Below are 26,263 nucleotides of genomic sequence, written 5' to 3'. Positions count from 1 at the left end.
CAAATACCCCATTATTTGAAAATTGCAAAATATGTCAAGTACACCTGTCGCTCATTATCTAAGTTTTATTTTCAGTTTATTTGATGTATCTAGAGAGATCATTACAGATAACAATCCACAGTTTATTGGTAAGCCATTTCAGGATATGTGTGAGAAGTGGAATATCAATCACACTACTTCTTCTCCTCATTACTCTAGATCTAATGGCCTAGCTGAGTGAATGATTTGCACAGTAAAATCCCTAAATCCTTTCTTAAATGTGGAAACCAAAACTGCACACAGTACTCCAGATGCGGTCTCACCAAAACCCTAGCAACTATAGCAAGACTTCTTTATTCTTGTACTCCAATTCCCTTGCAATAAAGGCCAACATGTCATTTGCCTTCCTAATTGCTTGCTGCAACAGCATGCTAACTTCCTGCATTCCTTGTACAAGCACACCCAAGTCTCTTTGAGCATCAACACTTACAAATTTCTCACCTTTTAAAAAATATTGTTTTTTCATTCATACAACCAAAGTGAATAACTTCACATTTCCCTGCATTATACTCCATCTGTCATCTTGTTGCGCAGTCACATAACCTGTCTATATCTCTTTGCAGCCTCTCTGTGTCCTCTCCACAGCTTACTTTTTCACCTGGTTTGGTATCATCAGCAAACTTAGATACATTACTCTCTGTCTCTTCATCTAAGTCATTAACATAGATTGTAAATAGCTGAGGCCCCAGCACTGATCTTTGCAACACTCAACTATTCACTGCCTGCCAACTTGAAAAAGCTGCATTTATGCCCACTCTTTGCTTTCCATTCACTAACCAATCCTCTATCCATGTTAATATATTTCCCCCAACTCCATGAGCCCTTATTTTCCTTAATCATCTTTTGTGCTGCACTATATCAAATGCCTTTTGGAAATCCAGGTATATTACATCTACTAGTTCCCCTTTATCTACCCTGCTATTTACATCCTCAAAAAGTTCAAATAAATTTATCAAACAGGTTTTCCCTTTAGTAAAACCATGTTGACTTGTTATAATCATGCTATGCTTTTCTAAGTGCATTGTTAACACTTCCTTAATAATAGATTCCAACATTTTTCCAACAGTTGATGTTAGGCTAACTGGCCTGTAGTTCACTGTTACCTCTCTTCCCCCTTTCTTGAAAAGTGGTGTAACATTTGCCAACTTTCAATCTAGTGGGGCCATCCTAAACCTAAGGAATTTTGGAAAATCATAGCTAGGACATCCACTATCTCTGCAGCTATCTCTTTTAGAACCCTAGGGCGAATGCCATCAGGTCCTGGGGATTTGTCGGATTTTATCCCTTAAGTTTCTCCAGTACTTTACCTCTGATTATATTAATTTCCCTAATCTCCTCACTCTTATTAGACCCTAGGTTATTGTCTATTTTTGGTATGGGACAATGTATTTTCTGAAGTTGTTATACCATTTATCCATAAATAACAGCAAGCACTCGTCATGACTCATCATTATTTTGACAACAAATTGTGGCCCATTGTAATTAGAAGTTCAGTCATGATTAAAATCACAGCCTTTTCATACTTTACGATATGTGAGTGGGCACTTTAACCTTTTATAATTTTACATAGCTCCTTTCATGATTTTAGGACATCCCTAAGTGCTTCACAACCAATGAAGTATTTCGGAAATAGTCACAATTATAACTCAGGGGACCACGATAGCCAATTTGCATACACCAAGGTCCCACAAACAGCGATCAAATAAATAAGTGATTTTTCCATGTTTTGCAATTAAAATGTATTTGTACAGATATACTTTTGAAATCATCAATTGCAAAACAACAGAGTATGTTGCTAATCTCTGAAGAAGGGTCATACGGACTCAAAACGTTAACTCTGTTTCTCTCTCCACAGATGCTGCTATACCTGCTGAGTTTTTCCAGCATTTTCTGTTTTTGTTTCAGATTTCCAGCATCCACAGTATTTTGCTTTTATCTGATGTTGTTAATCTTGTTAACTATAGTGTTACTAGTGAAAAAATCTATTGAATTTGTGGATGTTTGCCGGTTGACATAGCCACTATTACTTATTGTGATCATGCTGAAGCTAATGTCAGACACTATTCACAAAGTGGTGAATAGAAACATCGGGAACAATGACGCACTGCTACAATATACAGATAAATTATAGGTGACAAAGAGCATTACTTTTTTTCTGCTTTGAAATTTTTTTTCTATATCACAAATTACTCGTTAGCTGCTTCTAGATCCTACCAATGTCACTCTTGGCACAGCCATGAGGAGTAGCAGAAAGCAGATCAGGGACACAAGCTATCTAATTTACCCTCCCTGTGGAGAGGTTGCCTTGTAAGAAAACTTGGCAAGATTAAGTTTAAGTGACATTATTTTATAACACTTATCTTCACAGCTGAAGTTAGTCTTGTTTGAAAAATACAGTCAATAAGTTTGTTGTCCTAAAAATTCCAGCAGAAGGTTGAAATGATATAAATTCTTGAAAGAGATCATTTGAAATAATCTTACAATTAAACATGCAGGCTTACAGGACTCGTAAAATGCTAATGACATTCTGAACTGTACTACAGTCATGCTTTTCTTTCTATCATCTCAAACAACAACAATTTTAAATGAGATGGCTCCATTATTGTGCCAACACCACTATGTTATACTTGATGGAATAATTGGTGCCTAACAACAAAACATTACCACTGTCACATAGTACAATCATACTGACAAACCGATTCCTGCCCCACTTTTTTCATTTATTATGATATAATACTGAGCAGCAATAACCATCAACTGCCAAGTCCATACGCTTATGACTTAAAATTCCACTCACAAAACATAAATGCAATGTCAGCACAAAAAGGAGCAAAGTGAATCTGATACATTTTTAAGTAACTATCAAAAAGTATGAGTTAATATTATAATAACTCTTGTCTATTTTGCAATTGAAACACAAAAAGTGTAATAAAGTTTCTAATAACAAGGCTAATGTACAGTATAAACCTGACTTTGGTTACCCAGTGGAAACATCTCACTTACGTTGTGTGTGTCATCTGTCCTTGCAATACATGTATTGTGCAATAACTTATCATTACTGGATGCAGCCAAGGGGGGAAACGCTTGATCATTCTTTTTTTTAAGATTGGCAATGCCTTCAAGCCATGTAACAAAAATATTGTTTTATTTTGTACTGTAATACTCACAGGGGAAATTTTTGTTTATTGGTTATGTGTCACTATAAATCAAGAGAATTTCCTCTGTTTTGGATGTGATGTTTACCATCTAATGAAAGGATACCTGATTCAGGCATTCTGGGCTCATTGCAGCTGCTGGTGACTCTTCTCCCACAGATGACAGATGCTCTACAGTCTCCTCATCTTCCTGAACACTCTTGAGACTCCCTCCATCAGATTGTTGGATTTTTCCTGCAAAATTGAGATGTGTGCATATGACAATCAATTTTCATGAAGACTGATTGCTCACACCGCAAGGTCAAATCTCTTTTAAGACCATGGTTTTGCAGGAAAATCAGTCATAAAACAAACAACTGACCATCAGTCCAGAATCTCATGACTCTCTGGCCTGTAAAATTCTTTGAGAATAATTATACTCTGGACCTTTTGAAACATTGATTGGAATTGATCTGCATGATACCAATGTTGTGTTTCTTGACATATTCTAGACAAGCATGAATCGTATTAATGATCAGGCACAAACTGAATGCAGTGAAAAAAATTATAGATTGTCATACATTCAGGAAACCAGATTTTTCTAAACAAAAAAAAATCAATATTTTTTAATACTATTATGAGCTTAAACTGGTTAATCAAATTTTAAACTGAGAGTAGTTTTTATCTGCTCTTCCCAGTCAAACTTTTTTTTTATTCATTCACAGGATGTGGGCTTCACTGGCTGGGCCAATATTTATTGCCCAACCGTAGTTGCCCTTGAGAAGGTGGTGGTGGGCTGCCTTCTTGAGCCGCTGCAGTCCATGTGGTGTAGGTACACCCACAGCGCTGTTAGGAAGGGAGTTCCAGGATTTTGACTTGCATCTATCACCACTTTATAAACACCTCACCTTACAAAATGGCTGACAGGCTCTGTCAATGATAATAAAAATACATTGGGTTATTGTCCTGAATAAGTACTGGGATAAATTTAATTATTACACGCAGATTATTTCTCAAAAATTGTAACCATGTCATACATATTATGCACCTTACATGATCGTTACCTTGCCTCTAGGGTGATGAACAAATTGACAGCATTTCTAATGCTAGACATTCTGAGTATAAAAAACTAAATGAATGACTTTACATATAAAACTGATACAGCATATATTCCAATGACAGCACATACAAGGAAGTGATTTCAAATCTGTAATCTAACCTTTATGTTCACAGCAATTAATAAATTACTCTTGCATTGTTTGTACTACAGATAATATTATCTAACACCCTTGGTCAGCTATGCATTACACGTTGTGCTTTATTTAATACAAACAGTAAAAAATTATATGCTTGCCAAACATAGTATCATAAGGCATTGCTAAGGTTCGCACCAATACAGCCCTGGAATTACCATCAATCTGTATAGGCGACAGGATTCAAAATAAAAGGGTAATATTACAAAAAAATAATTTAACATTAAGAAGTTGATCGTAGATGTGAAAAACTGCTCAGTTTAAAATTTGACTAACCAGTTTAAACTCATAGTAATATTAAAAAATATTGATTTTTTTGTTTAGAACATCATTATCTGGTTTTCTGAATTTATGATTTTTTCACGGCATTCAGTTTTTGCCTTATCATTAATACGATTTCAGAACTGATGCATCAAAACACTGAGCAAATAAATGTACCAGTAGTAAACCACATGCAGTAATGATCTGTCACAAAACACCTTCATCTGGATCATAAAGAAATGTTGTACTCCACAGGGAATTCGGATACTGTCAGTTGGAAAATAATCATTGAAGCCGAATATGGTAAGTGTTAAACTAACTCATAACATTCTATTTTTTTTTTAAAGACAGGAGTAACAGTTCTGGCATTTGCCTTGGGACAACATCTTATTACTTTTGTCAGAAGAGGGAGGGCTGCAATTTTCAAGGACCCCTATTTTTGACGACATGTTAAACTGAGGTCCTGCTGCCTGTATCAATGTTTCAGGTGGATGGTAAAGGGCCAATGGCACCATTTGAAAAAGAACAGATAGTTTTATTGCTGCACTGACCTAACCTCATCTCTTAGTCAATCCCTTTAAATTCACTTATTGCATTGTTTTTGTTTGGTATCTTAATGTTGCAGAATGGCTGCCATATTTCAACAGCTACCACTTTGATAAAAAGTAATTAATTGCGTGTAGCACTCTGAGAATTTCAATGTGATAAAGATTTCTATCGGTGCAAGCATCCTATTTCACTCAATTCATAAACATGAAAGGGAAACAATTGTTTTGTTTGTGTCAACCGGGGCTACTTCGCTTGTAAATAAGGATTAAAATCTGGAATTACGACCCCCACCACTTATAGCGGGTGCTTTGGTGTCGTACTATTTGTCTGTTAGCCACGGTACATGGTAAAATCAAAACAGCAAATAACCATATTTATAAAAAAAAAACAGGAAATCTGACTGAGCAATTGCTTCTCCTAACTTGTTAACAGTTGGATACATAATTTCATCTCTAAGATAACTGCACTTCAACAAGGTGCGAATAGCTGATTGAAACTGCCTGAAGAGCTGACTTTAACTGGTATCAGTGCAGCCTTTTAAGCGGCTAATTATGGAGTAAGTATGTTTTGCCCTTCGCGAAATAGTCGGTACATTTAATATGTTATAAGCGGCACCTATATAATTGGCTCCAATGGTTAACGAAATAGCAGCTTGATATAGGCAGCTGCCCGTGCTAAACTGGATGGTGTAAATCCTGTGGACTTACTCAACATAAGTATAAATTTTGGTTTACATTTTATTTTAACAAAAAGGGTAAACCAGAAAAAACATGATATGTAATCATATGGGTTAAGCAAATTAAACAATTAACCAAAGGGAAAAGAGCCATGACTTTTAATAGCAAGTCAGCTCCGCTGAGAATTTCCTGCAGGTGCTCCCATTTGACTGCCATGATTTCAACGCAAGATCAGTGGAAACGGGGCTTCTATCAATCTCCTGTGGACGTTACAGCAAGTAGTTGGGAAAACCCTCTGTGGAAATTTGACAATTATCTTCAATGAAGGCAAAGGAAACGAAATGAAATGACATGCATTTGGGAGTATGAGATTGATATTTATAGAAATGAAATAGCAATTCGTGGATCAAAATTAAAATGTCAGGGCTAAGGGATCCTGCACCTAAGGTGTGAGGAATGGATGATAAGGGAGAATATGGATTTAATAAAGGTTTGAAAAGAATGGAACAAGGTGGAGCTGTGCCACTACACATGGATTATGTGACTGGCAGAAAGAAAAGTGCCCACTGATCCATCTGTATCTGGTGGGTCATTTCCCTAGTGGCTGCATTCAGAGAAACCTATTTCACTCAGCTCAGAAGTAAAACATTCAGCTTCACGTGAGTGCATCACCTGAAATGTATCAGAATATTAGAAACAGGCACAATACTATGATATGATAGTCATGTGAGCATGATTCGGGTGCTGCATCGGTCATGTCATTGGGGGGAAAAAACAATACAACACCAAGTGCTATAATGTATTGATGGTGCAGATTTTGGGTGAACATGTAAGGGGGTGAAATTGGACTTCGTTGTGCCCATTTACCAGGTGAAGAATACAAAAACAAAATAAGAATGTGAGTTATTGCTGTTCACAGATCCATCTGGACTAGATTAATACAATGCTGCAACTCTAAACTCAGAATAACCCCCCCAAACTGCGCCAATTTATAATTTAATTTCCCACATCTGATAAACATTTGATTGAAATCTTCTAGTATCAAATCAATTTCAGTTCTATGCTGCAGACTTAGAAGGTCTGAGTTAAGACTATCCAAACATGTTTCACTGAGGACTAAAGGAAATTTTTATCCCATTTGCCCAAGTAGGATTCAAATTCAGGCGCCAGTAATATAAGGACAGTGATTGAACTCACTTCAGCCCCACCAACGCAGGTCTTACTCTGGCAGTGAATACTTTTGTGAGATTACAACGCTACTGAACTGAAAGGTGCAGGACTAAGCAACACAGGAGTGACATTACAACCTCTACTATCCACAATAATGCAGCACATAAAGCAAATCTCAAAGTGGTTGATTATAATCTTTGCTCTTCACACAGATCTAGTGGGAAAAAATACTGCAATTTCTAATGACTCTCCTCTGATTTTTCCCCCCTCGATAACAGTAGGAATGACTTTGCAGTTTGAAACCTGCAAATGAATTTCAGTGCTCAAGAGGGCAATATTGTAAACAAGATTTTGTTCAGCTTGTGTACCTGCTGAAGGTTTGAATTTGTTGTCAGTGTAGGTTGAAGTAACATTTTATTTTAGTCATATGCATATTCAAATGTGTGAACTCAGGGATAGAAAAATAGAAAATCTATATTGTAAGGTGGAGGCATTTCACCTTTGGTCTGAAACTTTTCCAGAAACCTTCAATTTGAACTGGTGCTGCCCAAGCTCTAACAATTATTTTTGTTTAAACACTGCTTTGAGCTGACCTTCTACATCCTCTTGACTTTCTTCCATATTTTCAGTCATAAAAACTGAGGGAACACGGGGACAACATTTCTTGTTCAGGTTGTCTTGATTGTCAGGAACTACAGGTTGGGCCTCAAAGCTGCTGGAGAGCTCATTTTTGTCACTCTCCTTGCACACTAACCCTTTGTGGTCTTTTTGAGCTGTGGTAGCCTTAATGAGAAAGATTGGGCACAATTACTAATCAGTCAGAAAAATACAACCATTCCAAAGATAAAAAAGTTACAGAACTGATCATTAAATTGACAAATACATTCATGCCAATTGTGAAAAGAAATTATTTGGTTGTTATATCCAATAGTATTGTAAATGCATTTCTCAAGACTACACATAGCAACGAAAGCAATTCTTCCCTCTAAACTGTTACAATTCCATAAGATTTCCTTTTATAGTTTGACATCCAATTAGAAACAAAACAATTAGTGGCTCATTTTTCATGAGATTACCATTTACTCAGATTCAATACCATTTTTCTGCCCTGCTTACTTGTGTAAGTTGCAAGCATTCATTTGTACATAATGTTACATATATTTACAGTAATAATAACAAAGCTATCAATGCACACCATTATTATCAAGAAGTAAATCTGTCAGCAACTTCCGGTGCCCATACATGCACGGTCAAATGTCGAAATCAGCAAGTTGAGTTTGATTTGCCCTGCTCCTCATATGCTTCACTACACTAGAAACTTGCCAAGACACTCGGCATTAAAATACAGGCAGGGGGTGAAGTTGCGTTACTTACCCACTAAACATGACCAACGAGCTGGGGCTTATGCTTTCAGGTACAAGTGAATTTTTAACAGTGTGATAAGTCATAAATACAGTCACACAATCTCTCTGGTGCTGAAAATTCAATTTTATGAGTGTTGAGTCCATTCCTTCAGATCATAATTATTGCTGGAAACTTTTTTAAAAAAAATGTTTTTACCTTTTCTTACTGTCTCTTTTAAGCCTCTCTCTTAAACCCATCTTTCCTTCCCTCATTGTGTTTCTCTTTCTGTACACTATTTTACATTAATGATTCTAATTTATACTTCCTGCTTTATATTTTGTGTGCCTCAGTAAGGATTCTTCAATCTGTTTGGTTGAAGAGACACACTGTGACTTGCCCTGCTCACATATGCCACAGATCCCCTGTAGAGGGCACTTAATGAAAAGTATCTCTAATAAATGTAAGTTGCTGCTCAAAAGCCCACATAAGTTTGTGGGTAGCTCTAAGCGTAATAATTGGCAAGCACTGCTCCATCACCACTGACTGCAAAATCTGAGTCATTATACCTGGGTTTCCCCTAACTGTTTTTTGCATGTGTTGCCAATGTGCATGTAATCTTTGGTGACATGCAAAGGAAGGCTTTTTCCCATTGTTGTGTCTCAGCTGTGGGCAAATTTGAACACAAATATGTGTTCATTTGATTCTAATTTCACAATGCATCTGGAATTGAAACTTATGTAGCACCTATAATGAGTTAAATAAAGTGCTAAGAATGTGGAACTCACTGCCATAGGGAATTGCTGAGGCAAATAGTATGGATGCATTTAAGAGGAAGCTAGATAAATACATGAATGAGATGGGAACCGAGAGACTAACATTGATGAAGAAGAAAGGAAGAGGTTCAAGTGGAGCATAAAAACAAGCATGGACTGGTTGGGCTGAATGGCCTGTTTCTGTGCTTTATATTTTACATAATTCTATGTAAATACTAGACATTATGAACAAACAGAAGATGAGGTTTCAATTTTTACTCTTGGAGACACAATTCAAAATTTCAGCAATTGAAATCAAATTTCCATTACTGCAGCATTAGCATGATAAATCTGAAAAATGAATTTAATAAGGAAGATGAAACATCCGATCTCTTCCTCCTCACATGCACAGATGCTTGAACATATTGATTTCCTGTTTGTTCAGGGGATAGCAAAACTGAAAACCCAGCAAATATGTAATTTAAACTCAAATCCAATTTTGAAGAACCCTGACAGAGATGTCAGAGGGTAGGATTAGGTGAGAGAAAATAAAGACAGATAGAGATGAGTCTGTCATACCTCCTGGCTGGATCTCTTCATCTGCAGCCTACAACAGGGAAAAAACAGAATTTTAGGGAAAAAAATTCTAGGTAACAACAGAGTGAAGCAAACAAAGAGAGTTTCATTTACTGAAGTGCTACTGAACTCGACAGTTAACATTTAGTACAAAATATTACCTAGGATTATAAGTTAACTGTTTTAATATTTATGATAATAGAAGTATCCTTACAGTTCACTATTTTGTTTTGCAAGGAACTGGAATTCTAAACAACAAGGCTGCCTTGTCCTCGGGCATCAGGGCTAATGGATTAGCTGTCAACAAGTTCTTTTGTTACGAATATTGTGAATATATGAATGCAAAATTGCTGATTTTATATTGCTCCAATTGCTGTGAATCCCCAACATCTTTATATTAACCTGACTCAAAATGTTTTCCATTGCACAGAGGAAATGGGCGAGTGTGAGACAGAGAATGAGTTAGGTTCTCTGTCCTTTACCTATTAAAGATGGGTGGAATAAAAAAGCATGAAGAAATAAAAACAACTCTTTGGTTTGTACATTTGAATGTACAGATGAACTCCAGGAACTGAAAATGGTGGAGCCAGACTGAACAGGTTCTTAACTAACTTTACAAAATGCATTTGAAAAAGACAAATAAAGGCTGGTCCTCTGACCTCATAGAAACACAGAATTGTTACAACGCAGAAAGAAGCCAGTTGGCCCAAGTGCCTGAATGAGCAGTTCACTTGGTGCCATTTTCCCACCTTCTCCCCATAACCAAGCACATTCTTCCTTTTCAGATATCTGTCCAATTTCCTTTTGAATGCTTCACTTGAACCTGCCACCACCACACTTTCAGGCAATGTATTCCAGAGCTTAACCACTTGCTACGTGAAAACTTTTTGTCTCATATAGCTTTTACTTCTTTTACCAATTACTTTAAATCTGTCCCCCCTCAGTCTTGATCCTTTCATGTGTGGGAACAGTTTCTCCCTATCTACTCTGTCAGACCGCTCATGATTTTGAATGCTTCTATCAAATCTCCTCTCAGCCTTTTCACCAAGGAAAACAGCCCCAACTTCTCCAATCTATCTTCATAACTGAATTCCTAATCCCTGGAACCATTCTTGTGAATCTTTTCTGCATCCTCTCCAATGCCTTCACATCCTTTCTAAAGTGTAGCACCCAGAACTGGATGCAATACTCCACCTGAGGCTGAACTAATGTCTTATACAAGTTCAACATAACTTCCTTGCTCTTGTACTCTATGCCCGTATTAATAAAAACTAGGATTTTGTATGATGTATTAACCACTCTCTCAACCTGTCCCACCTTCAATGACTTATGCACATATATACCTAGGTCCCTCTGCTCCTGCACCCCCTTTAGAATTGTGCCCTTTATTTTATATTTTCTCTCCATGTTCTTCCTACCAAAATGAATCACTTCTCATGTCTCCACACTGAACTTCATCTATCACCTGTTTGTGCATTCCACCAACTTGTTTATGTCCTTTTGAAGTTCTAAACTATGCTCCTCACAGTTCCCAATGCGTACAAGGTTTGTTTCATTTTGCCCTGTACACCAATATCTAGGTCATTAATATAAATCAAGAAAAGCAAGGATCACAACAATGATCCCTGGGGAGCTCCACTACAAACCTTCCACCAGCCTGAAAAACATCCATTAACCACTGCTCTCTGTTTCCTGTCACTCAGCCAATTTCACATCCATGTTACTAACTGTCCCTTTATTCCAAGAGCAATAGCTTTGCTCATAAGTCTGTTGTGTGGCACTGTATCAAAGGCTTTTTGGAAGTCCATGTACACCACATCAACAGCATTGCCCTCACCAGCCCTCTCTGTAACCTCTTCAAAAAATTCCAGCAAGTTAGTCGAACAAGATTTTCCCTTAAGAAATCCATACTGGCTTTACTTAATTAGTCTGCATTTGGCCATGTGAATATTTTGTCCTGAATTATTGTTTCTGGAAGTTTCCTTCCCACTGAAGTTAAACTGACTGACCTGTAGTTGCTGGGCTTATCTTTTACACCCTTTTTCAAACAAGGGTGTAACATTTCCAATTCTCCAGTCCTCTGCCACCACCCCTGTGCCTAAGGAAAACTGAAAAATTATGGCCAGTGCCTCCACAATTTCCACTCTTACTTCCCTCAGTATTCTTGAATGCATCTCATCCAGTCCTGGTGCCTTATCAACTTTAAGTACAGACAGCCTATTCAATACTTCCTCATCAATTTTAAACTCTTCTAGTGTCTGAATTACCTCCTCTTTCACCATGGCCTGGATAACATCTTCCTTGGGCAAGACAGATGGAAAGTATTCATTTAATACCTCAGCTATGCCTTCTGTCTCCATGCATCATTTCCATTTTTGGTTGCTCATCATCCTTAATCCTCCTTTTAGCACGCTTTTACTATTTATATGCCTATAGAAGACTTTGGGACTTCCTTTATGTTAGCTGCCAGCCTCTTCTCACACTCCTCTTTGCTCCTCTTATTTGCTTTTTCACCTCCCCTCCGAACCTTCTATATTCAGCCTGGTTCTCAATTATATTTTCTATCTGACATCTGTCATAAGCACACTTATTCTTCTTTATCTTAACTTCTAACTCGTTTGTCATTTGGGGAGCTTTGGAGTTGTTTTTCCTACCTTTCCCTTTCAAGAGAATATGTCTTGACTGTGCCCAAACTATCTCTCCTTTGAAGGTAGCTCATTGTTCAGCTACCATTCTTCCTGCCAACCTTTGACTCCAATTTATTCAGCCCAGATTCATTCTTATCCCATTGAAGTTGACTTCCCCCAGTTAATGATTCTTACTCTGGATACTTTTCCATAGCCAACCTAAACCTTGATACAATGATTACTGACACCTAAATGTTCTCTTACTGACACTTGATCCATTTGGTCCACCTCATACCCAAGAACCAGGTCTAGTAGTGCTTCCCTTCCTGTTGGACTGGAAACATAATGGTGTAGAAAGTTTTCCTGAACACACTCTAGGAACTCTGGTCCTTTACACTACTACTATCCCAGTCTATATTCAGATAATTAAAGGCCCATTTTAACTGTTCTATAATTTTTGCACCTCTCTATAATTTCCTTGCTAATTTGTTCCTCTACATCCTTTCACTACTTGATGGCCTATAGACTACACTGAGCAATGCGATTGCATCTCTTTTGTTCTTAGCTCTAGCCAAATAGATTCCGTCCTTGACCATTCTGCGATACCCTTCTTCTCCACCACTGCAATGCTCTCCTTAATCAATACTGCCACCGGTGCCCCTTTTTTACCTTTCCTATCTTTCCTGAACACTCTGTACCAGGAATATTTAACACCCATCTTTGAGCCAGGTCTCTGTTATATCCACAACATCATATTTCCATATGGCGATCTGCACCTACAACTCATCAGTCTTATTTACCACACTCCGTGCATTCACATACTTGCACAGTAACCCTGTTTTAAACTTTATTACTTTCTTCCTTACTTTAACCCCACTTATTAACTTATTATTCCTTATTCTAGTGCTATCTATCACTCCCAGTATTCTGTGTACCTTGGTATACACAGAATACTGGGAGTGATAGATAACACTAGAATATAATATCTCCTGGTTCCCAAACCCCTGCTAAGCTAGTTTAAACCATCCCCAATAGCACTAGCAAAATGCCGCACAAGGAACTCAGTCCCAGCTCCATTTAGGTGCAACCCGTCTGGCCTGTGCAGGTCCCATCCCCCCAGAGCCGGTCCCAATGTCCCAAGAATCTAACATCCTCCCTCCTGCACCATCTCTCCAGCCATGTATTCATCTGCTTTATCCTTCTATCTCTTCACTTGAACGTGGTACTGGGAGTAATCCAGTGCTTACTATTTTTGAGATCCTGCTTGCTAATTTCCTACCTGGCTCCCTAAATTCTGACTGCAGGACACATCCCTCTTTCTGCCTGTCCTTCGTACCAATGCACTCCTCAGGGGGCTCTGCAGCCTCCCAGTGATTCTTGACCCTGGCACCAAGGAGGCAACACACTATCCTGGATTCACGTCTGCAGCTGCAGAAACACTTACCTATTCCCCTATCGAATCACCTATTATGATTGTTCCTCCAGTCTTCCTTGTACTCCTCTGTTCTGCTCAACCACCCATGATGCCATGAACTTGGCTCTCACCGCACTCCCCAGATGAATCATCATTTTTATCAGTATTCAGAACTAAATACTGGTTAGAGAGTGGGATGCACTCAGGGCACTCTTTTACCACCTGTCTGTTTCTCTTTGACTGCTTGGTGGTCACCTATCCCCCCTATCCGTGTATACTATTAAGCTGTGGGGTGGGCACATCTATAAATATGCTATCCACAAAGCCCTCAACCTGACGGATAGCTGCAATGATGCCAGCTGTTGCTCAAATTCCGAAGCCCAGAGCACAAGCTGCTGAAACTGACGACACTCTCTGCACAAGTGGTTATCCAGGACACGAGATGCATCCTGGAGTTCCCACATAGCACAGGATGTGCATGCTAGAGGACATTGTTACTGCTAATAAACCCTACAAAAATAATAAACCTTATCAATAGTAATAAACCTTACAACTATTAATAAACCATACTAATACTGATAAATCCTACTAATACTTAACACACCTTATTAGTAGTAATTAACCTTAATTAAAAAAAGATGACTCACCAGTTATTCTTGCTACTTACCCTTAATACTTAATATTTTTATTGTTTTTAATCTGCCAGTCAGTCCTAAGCAGCAATACCCACCTGCCTATCAACTTATGACTTTCCTGTGATGTCACATCTCGATTTTTGCTTCTGAACATGGCTCTGAACCCACAGACTGTGTCATAGAAATACCGCGCTCAGTTCCTCGAAATTCTCACTTACTCTCACCATTTTTTAGCCCCACTCAGGTCCTCAAATCTCTCGCTTTCTCTTGCAGCTTATAGAACCATAGAAAAGTTACAGCACAGAAGGAGGCCATTCAGCCCATCTTGTCCATTCCAGCCCGAGGACACCCAGGTGCCATTTCTAATCCCACCTTCCTGCACCCGGCCCATAGCCCTGCAGCTTACAGCACTTAAGGTGTAGATCCAGGTACTTTTTAAAAGAGTTTAGAGTTTCTGCCTCTACCACCAACTTGGGCAGCGAATTCCAGACACCCACTACCTTCTGCGTAAAAAAGTTCTTCCTTATGTCCCCCCTGTACCTTCTGCCACTTCCCCCTACACCTTCTGCCACTTATCTTGAATCTATGTCCCCTGGTTCTAGAATTCTCCACCAAGGGAAACAATTTTATCCCGTCGACTCTATCTATTTATTTGATTAAACCCAGGGAATGGGGATTAATTAGATAACATTACCAAAGAGGTATTATGGGGTGAATGGCCACTTGCTGCACTGTATCATTTTATGACTCTTCCTCACTCAGTCGTTTACTAACTGTGATTAGACACAATGGCCTAGAAATTGGCTGGTTCCAGAATCCGGGCCCGGTGATAAGGATATTACTGGTGAGCTGTGGGCTTCATTTGCAGCCCCGGAGGCAGCTCGCCGATCAAAGCAAGATTGTTCAGTTTAGATGCCGTATTGCATGACATAGCACTACACTTCTGTACTTACAAAACTGTATATCATCTGACTTACCGTGAATAATATGAATGATTTCCAGAGTTTGCCTTTATTCACTCTTGCATCTCTCTGAACAATGATCAATTATCGCAACATCATTCTACTGTGATTGGTAAGGTTTCACATGTAGGTAAGATATTAACCGGAAGACTAGAAACTCAACAAGCTGCTGGTCAACCAGTATTATATTTGACCACTGCAAGGACTTACACTTGTTTAGTGCAACAACAAATAGCATTTAACCCCATGAATACATAATGCTGAAATTAACTTTGACATATCTATAAGTAAAAGGTGAAAGGCAGTGGCAAGTAGATGACAAGGATCCTTCTAATGCCAACAGTCATTTTGTCAGAAATTTGCAGAAGAGAAAACATAAATCTGTTTTTAAAAGAGTATAAACCAACCCTCAGTGTTTCATTTTACATGTTCACATGGGGCAAAATTTTCACCTTGGCGGGTGGGCATGCGCTCAACCCACTTGAGCGTGAAATGACACACGTTGACGTCAGGCGAGTGTCCCGACGTCAAGGCGTAGTTGCGCGATAGTTTGGTCGGTGGGCACATGCGGGAATTGGCAGCGCACCCACCGACAACTAAAAGGCCTGTTAAGGCCATTAAATTATCAATTAAGTTAAATTTTTCGCTGCCCATCCAACCTTATTGGTTGGCGGGCAGGCGAAGAGGCCAAGGGGCCTTTGCACTTTTTAGGAAATCTCATCTATGGGTGGGATGATGTTTCCTAAAGCAAATGAAAATAAAATAAAAATTTTAAAACTTAATTAATAACATGTCCCTGCTCATGTGACAGTCACATGAACAGGGACATGTTTTATTATATGTTTAATTTTTTAATTTTGTTTTTATAACTCTTCATGTCCCTAAGGCAGCTCTGTGCCTCAGAGAGATTATCAAGCACGCACTCGTGCGCATGTGCGAAGTTTGTGCTCGTCCTGCTTGCCCTCCTCCTCCCGCCCGCACAGGCAGCGCTGACGTTGGCGCTTGCGTTTCACACTGGGTGGTCCATAATTGGCCTGACAGCATTAAATCACCTTCTGGTCCCGATCAGGGGCGGCAGTCGACTTCCCGACCGCCCTTGTCCACGCCCGCCGAGCCCGCCCGACAAGAGCAAGATTCTGCCCATGGAAATGAAATGAATATGAAGCATACTTATTCTTAAAAGGCCAAATCTTCCAGTCTCCAGATTGTCGAAGAGCAGACAAAAAAGTTGCACATTAGGATCCTGCGAAGTGCTGATGCATGGACCTACATGGGAATTGCCCAGGAAGTTTAAGCATCTAATGGACAATTCTCCCCCAGGATCATCCACAAATGTCTCTGACTCCAAACTAGAGTCAGAGACTTGGGTCATTCTGTGGGACTTACCTGAATAGTAACCCAGGAGATGTTAGACAGATTAAAACCTAGTCTAGCTCCTGGGCAACTCCTCAACTTACCTGCAATTACCTCCCTGACTCCATTCATCCCACTGGCCACCCCCATCACCTGACCTGACTACCCTCAACCACCCAACTAAATTCCCCTCACTGACCCAACTACCCCCCGATCACCTGGCTACCCCACTGACTCAGCTACCCCCAAGACCCGATCTGACTACGTTTCCCAACCAGACTTGACTATCCACCCCATCACCCCCGCTTCCCACCCGACCATCTGACTATCCCCCCATCCTGACTACACTCCAGGCCACCTGACTACCCCCGGAACCAGGCTTGACTACCTCCCCCTGACTTGACCTGACCATCGCACCCGATCATCCTCCTTAACCTATCCGAACTAACCCCCTGACCCAACTACCCCCACCTACCCATTTACCCACCTACCACCCTCTCAACTTTCCCAACTACCCACCTACCACCTCACCCACCAGCCCATCCTCCCAACCTTTCCCACTTCACTTAGCTATCCATCTTAACCACCTCACCCACCTACCCAACTCACCCAGCAACCCCCTTTCCTACCTATCCAACTCACCCACCTACCTATTCACTCATTCATCCACTCACCCACTCACTTATTCATTCACTAACATTCAAAGGCTGAACCTTTAAACTTACTATATGGCAGCTAGGTGCTGGAAAAAGCAGGTGTCTCATGTCTTCCCCTGACTTTACTTCACTCTGATGGAGTTCCCCAAGGGATACTGTGCAGTGCATTTCTGTGAAAGATGGGATTGAAGATCCTGGAATAAATACACAGCAGGTTTGAGCTGGGGGAATTTGAGTGCAGTGACAATTCTTTCATCTTTGCCACTGCTTAGATGGTTTGGGTGAATAAATCAAAAGGCAAAATGTCTTAAAAATGACTTGAAGTAAGAAATGATCAGATTCAAGATTGACTGGAGAAAAAAGAACTTGAAATGGCCAATGAGCTTGAGTCTCCTAACACATCCAGCTTTCACCCGGTAACAGCACCATTTTCCCCAGCTGGTTACACATGAAAAACAAATCCATTATCTTTGCCAGTTATTTTACAAGTTCCATAAAAATCAAAGCATTTATTCAAAATAGCTGCCATGAAGAGGACAGAAGACAATTCACCTGCATTTATTGAACACAACAAATGCCAAATTCTTTAATTAAAATAAAGGGTTCGATGTTTTCCTACCTGTTTAAGTAACACAAATAATAATAGCTTCAAATCAACCAGTAGGCACACTCATGGAAAAGACATCACTGGAAAAGCTACTTGATGTGCAATAACTCTGATTAAAATACTTGCAATCTTTAATTTGTTATCTCCCTTTTTGAGTCCCTCTTCCTGATTGACCAGTTTGGTAAATTGTTCCCAGATCCCTTCCATTGGTAGCTCTTAAACTGGGGACTGGGTTTAGCAGAGGAGCTTACGGTGCATTAACTTTTTATTTTCTTCAATTCCCACTGATCGTATTGCCTCTACTGTATGGTCCCCTTTATAATTGTTCAGCCAAGATTGGGAAATGTACAATTTTTGCAACAAACTAACACTTCACCATCATGCATGAGCAATCTAAGGTTCTGATTCCGCACTACTTTCCACTGTGGCATTTTTCTCAGAACATTAATGCTGATCCTTTAAATTATCTTCACATTCAGTTAGGTATTCGGTGCTGTCAGCCTTTCACTCAAAACTATTTCAGTAATGATTTTTTTTTCCAAACAGTGTTTGAAACACACTATTGCACAGAGGTTTGTCTATTTGTTCCAGATAATGCATATGGATATAGCTGGTTTCTTCATAGATATCTTAAAACATAATAAGGCTATGTAGATCAGCTTAAAATGTTATCAGACCCATGTATGTCTTCACACTAATGTAGAAATATAAGTCAAGTTTATGAACAAAGTAACGGCCATTGGGCCCATGTTATATTCACAGACTGTGCAATTAGAAGACATGAGGCAGAATTTTATGTCTCGCTGGCTGGCACGCGCCAGACCCAATCGTGAGTGAAATAGTGCGCAATGACGCTGGGCAAGCGCCCCGATGTCATCACGCAATATTTCGGTCGGTGGGCACACGCGAGAGTCGACAGTACGCCCGCTGACAATTAAGCGGTCTATTAAGGCCCTTAATTAAATAATTTAATCCTATTGCCTGCAGGCGGGCGGGCAAATAGGCCGGGCGACCATTGCATTTTTGAGGAAACCTCATCCATGGGCGGTTTGAGGTTTCCAATAGTAATTAAAAGAAAGATTAAAATTTTGAAACATCATTTTTAATATGTCCCTGTTCATGTGACTGAGTCACATGGGAGGACATGTTTCCCTTACTTTTAAAATCTTTATTTTTCATATTAAAATTCTTCAGCTCCCTGAGGCAGCTCTGTGCCTTCAGGGAGCTTTCAGCGCGCGCTCCCCCGCGCCTGCGCAGACTTCAGTGCTCGCGCTCCTACCACCCCCACCCCGACAGTGCTGAGGCTCTCAGCACGCGTTTCATGCTGGCTGACCGGTAATTGGCCAGGCAGCGTGAAATCACGGTCAGAGCCCAATCGCGGGCGGCGGTCCATCTCGCAGGCGTTCCCAGGCTCACCCGACGAAGGGAAAATCCTGCCCATGGTTTAAAAGTGAATTCACAAATGTATACATCAGTTGTGCAACTTGACAAACGTTGATTATACACAGCTTAAATAATGCATACATTTCATATGCAAGAAAATGTAAAGTAGATTAGACGGATAGACATAACTAAAAATTATAAAGCTTTCAAATTTGACTTCCAAAAGAATTATATCATACAGAACACAACAATTAAGCCCAAATTGGAGTAACTAATTTTATTTCCTTCTCCAAAAGACCTGGCATGTATATGAATTGAGATATCATTAAAGCTTATAATTAAGGCATTTACACCAGAAACTTTCAACTTCTGGGGGAGGGCAAAATGGTCAAATAAGGAAAATTAGATAGGGTGCATGAAGGGCAGGCAATGATCTCGTCTGTTTGATTCCCTGTGCCCTCTGCCCCCATCCCCCCATCCCCCCCCCCTCCCCCACCCCACCCCCGTCACCCTCCCACCCGATGTTGATATAGCCGATATGGAGAAGCTTGTAAGTCCTTGGCATAAAGTGGGGCACAGAAACTTCATTCCACCACACTGGATAGACAACATTGGCTTTAGCTTTTTAAAAAATGTTAATTGTAACAGTGTCCCAATTCTTTATGACAAAAACAACTTTTAAAGTGCTTCTATATATTATTGAGCACTATTTGATGGAGTGAAATAAAACAAACTACTGCAAACCGATGAGTGTCACTGGAGGCAAGATAAAGAATTTGAGAGTTCTTCAAGTGAGCTGCAAGGTGACAAAATTTGCACTGATGAATGCTGACATACTGAATAAAATCGCTACATGTCTGCACGTAGGTCAAGAAACTACATTGTTTTGCTGAGCCACAGTGACAGCCAGGTGACAAAGATTAATAGCTTTGTATTGACTGTGCAACTTCCAGTTCCTTATCTTTGTCAAGTCAAGGCTTTGTCCAAGAGCTGAAAGTGTTATTAGACTTATAATTGCAGAGACATTTTAAGGGTTGCCCCTTTAGGGACTGCAAAATCCAATAAACCTTTCATAAAACCTCAAGCATTCAAGTCCAAAACCATTGTCACAGAGACAGGCATGCTCTCAGCTATAACATACAGAAACACTGAAGTCACCGACACTGAATAATGAGTGATTTATTAAGTCAACTTTGAATTTGGGTCAGCTGTTTATTAAAATTGTGAAAAAAAATGTTTCAGTATGAGTGGGTGGCAGTCGCCCTTGCTGTGATTAAACACTTCAGTTGAAAATCTTTATTTTTTTATTCTGTTTCCTGCTCCAGCGTAAAAATATTAATTGTTCAGAAATTTCATTCAAGCTGAGCTTTTTTAAATTCTTGCGGAAGGTAAAAATTCAAATTTACTTTTACTTGATGGACTTTGAAGAATTGAGAAAAAACACATTTTCCAGAAGCTAATAATTGGGTGGTATTCTGTTTGTCCGATTCGTTTTAACAAATAATCATGAAGTACAAGTTCTAAACTGTACATCCGATTATTTTATGAAATTTGACTAAAATTCTTTGAGATGTGTCACACAGGAGACCAAAATTAAAGTGAGAGATTTTTCAAAACACAGCACCTGTCATATCTTATCTTCCCTTTATACCTTCAAAGATATGAAAGTCATAAAACCAGGGTGAGATAGGGTCAGGTGTCACTGATTTATTTGATGGATGCTCTGTCAGTGATTGGCTTATTTCCTTTCACAGAATTTCCTGTACAGCATTTGAATAAATATAAGCAATATGTTCTCCATGTTCTTCTCTTGATTTGGAAGATGGGAGGTTGAACGTAGAATTTCATTATTGCCGTCATGGTTGAATTTTATTTATCTGAGCTGGTAACCCCTCTGTGTCGCGAGATGAAATTCGGGTGATGATGCTTTAATGCAGTCAGGTCAAATGGTATTAATACACAATACTGCAAAATGATACTACATTTATATCAGGTTTCTTAGGTTATGAGTATTATCATGAGGGTCTAGTACAAGAACTGCATTTAAAAATTAAAATATTAATTTTTATTCACTTTATCTAAGTTGGAAGGTTTAGGAACATGGGAACAAGACTAGGCTATTCAGCCCCTTGAGCCTGCTCTCCCATTCAATTATATCACAGCTGATCTGTACTTCAACTCAATTTACCCAGCATAGCTCCATATCCTTTGATACTCTTACTGAATAAAAACCTATTACTCTCAGACTGGAAAGCTGCAATTGGTCCAGCATGCACAGCCATTTGCGAAGAGAATTTCAGATTTTCATTACCATTCAGGTGGTTTCCCTCTGAAATGGCCCAGATCTAATTTTAAGTATGGCCTGGATTTTGCAGTCAGTGGCGAAGTGACGGCATTCTCTGTTGACCTTGAAGAAAGCTGCCCATAATAATCTAGGGCAGAGTTTTCTGTGCCCGCTGGCATCAGGGGTGCTTGGCACCATGAGCAGACTATATGGCAAGAAGGCCACAAATCGGTTTCACGCTGTTGTGAAACCAGCTTGCGATCGTCTGCCAGCCGGACGATGGTGGGCCCACCATGGGGTGTCGGGAACCTCATTGTAATACGTCTGCATATCATCCTCCCCCCCGCCCGCTGAATCATCCAGCCACGTCGGTGGGAAAACACGCCGGTGCAGAACACGCCCTGACAAGTGTGACGTGCAGAAGCCAAGACTTACCGCCAGGACTTTGCTCACATTACGGACATCCGAGAAGCAGAAAATGCTGGAGCTCAAAGGTAATGGCACACTGGAGGGAACATCCAGGGCATGCTGGGTGGATTTTCATGGACATGGCTCTGCTGTGAATCAGTCCACGGAAGTTGGAAAGTCACCGTTGAAGGTCTACTCACAACAGATAATGGTCGAAGGGGTGGAGTGGAAGATCCAGCTGTGATTGGGAGAGGAAGATGTACTGGGGGGGGTGGGAGAGGAAGGTCTAAGATTGACTGGGAGAGGAAGAGGTGTCAGGATGGGGTGAGTTACAGAGTGGGGGAATGAAGGTGTCGGGGGGGGATGGTAGGTTGAAGGGGGAGGGAGTACATGGATGGAGCGGGTAATGGGGAGAAGATGGTAAGGGGGGGCGGAAGGTGTAAGGGAAGGAGCTTGGAGTGGGGAAGGAGTGCGGAGAGGGGAGGGAGTCCGGGTGGAGGAAGCAGTGCGTAAAGGGAATCGAGTAAGGCTGGAGGAAGAAGTAAAGGTGTCTGAAGGAGTCAGGAAGGGGGATGGAGTAATGTTGGAGGAAGATGTAAGGCTGGAGGAAGAAGTAAGGCTAGAAGAAAGAGTCGTGAAGGGGGAAGGACCAACGGTGGTGAAAGAAGTATGGTTGAAGGTGATAGGAAAGAGGAAGGACTATGCAGGGGTGGGGTTGTGTCTAGGGGGCAGGGAGGAATATGGGTGGACGTGGAATGAGGGAATGGTGAGAATGGCCCAGGACAGAGTGAGACGGTAGGGTGGGAGGGTGAGGATGCAATGGTATCGGTAGAAGGGATGGCGAGGGTTGTTGGTGGGGACTCGGAGGCAGACACTAACCTTGGAAGTGGGAAAGAGGAGTTCAGGGAGTTAATGTGGATGGGGGTGGGATTTTCAGGAAGGGAGGGAACGTGCACGTTCACCTGGACATCCCTTAAGGAAAAGGGTTGTGGCTGGTATGTCACAGAGAGGACGTGGAAGGTGATGCTGGGGGGTCAACTGTGCTGGGGGAAAGGAAATGGGTGACTGGGGGAGGCGGGGGAAAGATGAGGGAGCGCATGAAAAATTGAAACACCACCATGCTGTCTAAATCAAAAGTGAAATGAGAATTGTGGTGGACGAGATCACGTGCTACATGGGAGTGGGATCAGTGGGTGGGTGGAGATGCAGGTCAGCTCAGATGGACAACTGAAAGCAAACCCCAGCAAGCAGCATTGAAAATGCTCAGTGTGATGAGTGTGATACGGGAAGGATCTGTGTGTGTGGGAGAGTGCTTGCACGAGAATCTGAAAGACCCTGCTGCACACACACACTTCTCCCTAGAGAATTATTCGTTGGCCAGCTGCTTCCTCTGCAGTGACAGGGGATGAGGTTGAAGGGCTCACAGGCAAAGGGGACTTGGAGGGAGAGGACAGCCTCTGAGATTCCTGAGTGGGTGACCCAGGGGTGTCCAGCTGCCGCTCCCCCTCCCTTCGGGTGCCAGGGGCCCTGGCCTGACTCCTTGAGGGGAAGGAGCACCTGGAGGGACTTTGAGGTGCCCCATTTCCCTCTCGCATTGCCACTGCAGGAACTCACCCATGGTTCCCGCAATGGAGTGCAGGTCTGCACACATCTCCACATTCTGCTGGACCAGGGTCTCCATGACGTCCGTCATCCTCCCCATGGAGACCACCATATGTACACATGTGGGCACCACTTCATCAATGAGCAGGCACTCCTCCGATTCATTGCCACTCTGTTGAGGGTTTCCAACAGCTCAGCATGATGATCCCCCACCTTCTGCTGACTCTCCAGGATGAGTTGGAAGACCTAATCCAGAGGCTCGTCATCTGACTCGGACCTCACAGATGCCTGATCCCCAGCAGTCAGCTGAACCTGCCTCCTCCATCTGCGGACATGTGTTCGTGGAGTGACCACCAGATTGTGAACCCGAGTCTGCGCTAGATCTAGGTCCCATCGAGGTGTGTGTCCCTGTGCTGGTGGAGGGTGTGGGTAAGCCGTGTGATGGGTCTTCCAAGCTGCTTATTTCCAGCTCTTCAACGGAGGAGGTGTCCTCTTGGCTGGAGGCGTGGTCGTGCATGGAGCTGAGGGACTGACTGGCTGTGGGTGTGAGTCGCTTGGCAGGGCTCCTTGTGAACCAAAGTAGAGATAAGTAGTGCATGGCAGCAGAGTCAAAAGCAGGAGAGAGAGCACTCACAGTTGTGCTGGATCCTTACGAGGGTGTTCACCGCCGACCTCAGTCGGATTCACCAGGCAGCGCAATGGTACACTCCTCAAGGTGAGTGAGGGGCATAATGTGGGCCACTCCACCCCTGGTCTGGGACGTCTCCCTGCTGATCTGAGCAGGCTTCTCCTGCATGAAAACAGATGGAGAGAGTGTGAGCAGGACACATGGCACTGTGTGGAATGTTTGTGTGGTGAGCGGAGCCATGGACAGGATGAGGACGTGAGCTCGAGAGGGTATGATCCTAATGGAGATATGAGGGTGTGTGTGAGAGTTAGCGGTGTTGTCTCTTGAGGTGTGAGATCCCTGTGGATGTGTGATGGGTTTGTGAGTATGTGAGTTGAGAGTGATGAGAAGAGTGACTTAACCTGGTGGAACGGATGAGGCCATTAATCCTGTAGCGGCACTGGATGGCTCTCCTCTTTTGCAGGGCATTGGCATTGACCACCCCTGCTGTTTCCTCCCACGCTGAATTGGTGATGTTGCTGCCCGTCCTGTGGCCAGAGAGGGGGTAGGGTACATCATGGTGGGCCTCCACGGTATCCAAAAGACACTCGAGGGACGCGTCACTGAAGCGGGGTCTGCAGTCTTTTTGCCTTTTGGGGCTATCCTGTCTTCTGTGCAGCGGTCCTGGGCTGGAAGTTCTGAGAGGTGTACACGTGGCTGCTCTTTAAGTATGATACCCAGTGTGATGAAGCGGCAAGGTGATGGCATGTCAGGTGAATGAGAGTTCGCTTGCCCTGGAAGCGGCATGTCTTCCGGGAATGCATAATTAATGTGGCAGGTTTGGGAAAAATGGACATAATGCAATATAACATTAGTTTCCTAGGGCCAGAGAAGTTCTTCAGCAGTAGTTGTGACTTAGTATGTCACTGAACATCTGGTTACATTGTATTAACAAGGTGTAACTTTTTCCAACTTATTTAACAATGACATTATAGAGTAAAAGGGGGCATTCTCGTCTCTTCAGCGATTTCTAATTTATTTCCATTATGGTGACTTTAAGAGCACACCCTCTGGAGGAGCAGGGAATCTCTAACAGTAACTATGGGGTCTCCACATTTTACTGCACATGTGCGGATGCCAAAAGTTGCTGTCAGTTTCACAGTTGTGATGACAGTGAACGCTGACAGTTTCAGCATCATTCCAACCGCAAAATTTGGACCATCATGTCCCCTCATTCCTGATTCCCCTGCCAACAATAACAAGAATAACAACAGCACTTTTAACTTAGGAAAATATCCCAAGGTGCTTCACAGGAGCATTGTCAAAGAAAATTTGATACCAAGTCACTTAGTCAAATAGGCACATTTTAAGGAGTGTCTTAAAAGATGAAAGAGAGGTAGAGAGGGGGAGAGATTTAAGGAAGGAATTGTAGAGCTTAGGAACGCTACAGCTAAAGGCATGGCCACCAATGATGGAGCGATTAAAATCGGGGCTGCGCAATAATTCAGAATTAGGGGAGTACAAATATCTCAGTGGGTTGTAGGGCTGGAGGAGATTAAGGAGACTTAGGAGGGGTGTGGACATTGAGGACTTTGAAAAGGAGGATGAGAATTTTAAAATTGAGGCTCTGCTTAACTGGGAGCCAATGCAAGCCAGTGAGCATAGGGGCAACAGGTAAACTGGATGTGCTGCAAACTATGACACCGACTGTGGAGGTTTGGATGCCGTCAAGTTCACAGAGGGTGGAAGTTGGGAGGCCAACCAGGAATCCATTGGAATAGTCAAGTCTAGAGGTAACAGGCAACGGATCAAGGCTTCAGCAGCAGGTGAACTGAGACAGGCACTGGAGGAGGAACCATGTCAAAGATGGCAGACAGGTCAAGGAGGGGTAGTTTACCTTTGTCAAAGTCACTTAGATGTCATTTGTGAGTTTGATAAGAGCTGTTTCAGTAATGTAGCAGGGCTGAAAC

At 41.5% G+C, this 26,263-nt stretch overlaps 1 protein-coding gene across 1 annotated transcript in view; it reads right to left on the bottom strand.

The window, feature by feature from the left end:
* Positions 1 to 26,263, bottom strand: part of LOC144682050 (uncharacterized) — a 620,845-nt gene that overhangs the window by 49,851 nt on the left and 544,731 nt on the right. The window contains exons 7-9 of the mRNA XM_078544320.1: positions 9,759 to 9,786; positions 7,677 to 7,866; positions 3,301 to 3,428 (exon numbers count right to left, since the gene is read on the bottom strand). Of these exons, the coding sequence (XP_078400446.1) occupies positions 3,301 to 3,428; positions 7,677 to 7,866; positions 9,759 to 9,786 (346 nt within the window). The remainder of the gene's footprint in view (positions 1 to 3,300; positions 3,429 to 7,676; positions 7,867 to 9,758; positions 9,787 to 26,263) is intronic.

This window comes from Cetorhinus maximus, chromosome 6, assembly GCF_964194155.1.
Source record: "Cetorhinus maximus chromosome 6, sCetMax3.hap1.1, whole genome shotgun sequence".
In the NCBI taxonomy this organism is placed as follows: Eukaryota; Metazoa; Chordata; class Chondrichthyes; order Lamniformes; family Cetorhinidae; genus Cetorhinus; species Cetorhinus maximus.
Note: the sequence above shows the minus strand (reverse complement) of the source record. Positions and strands in the feature narration are given on the sequence as shown.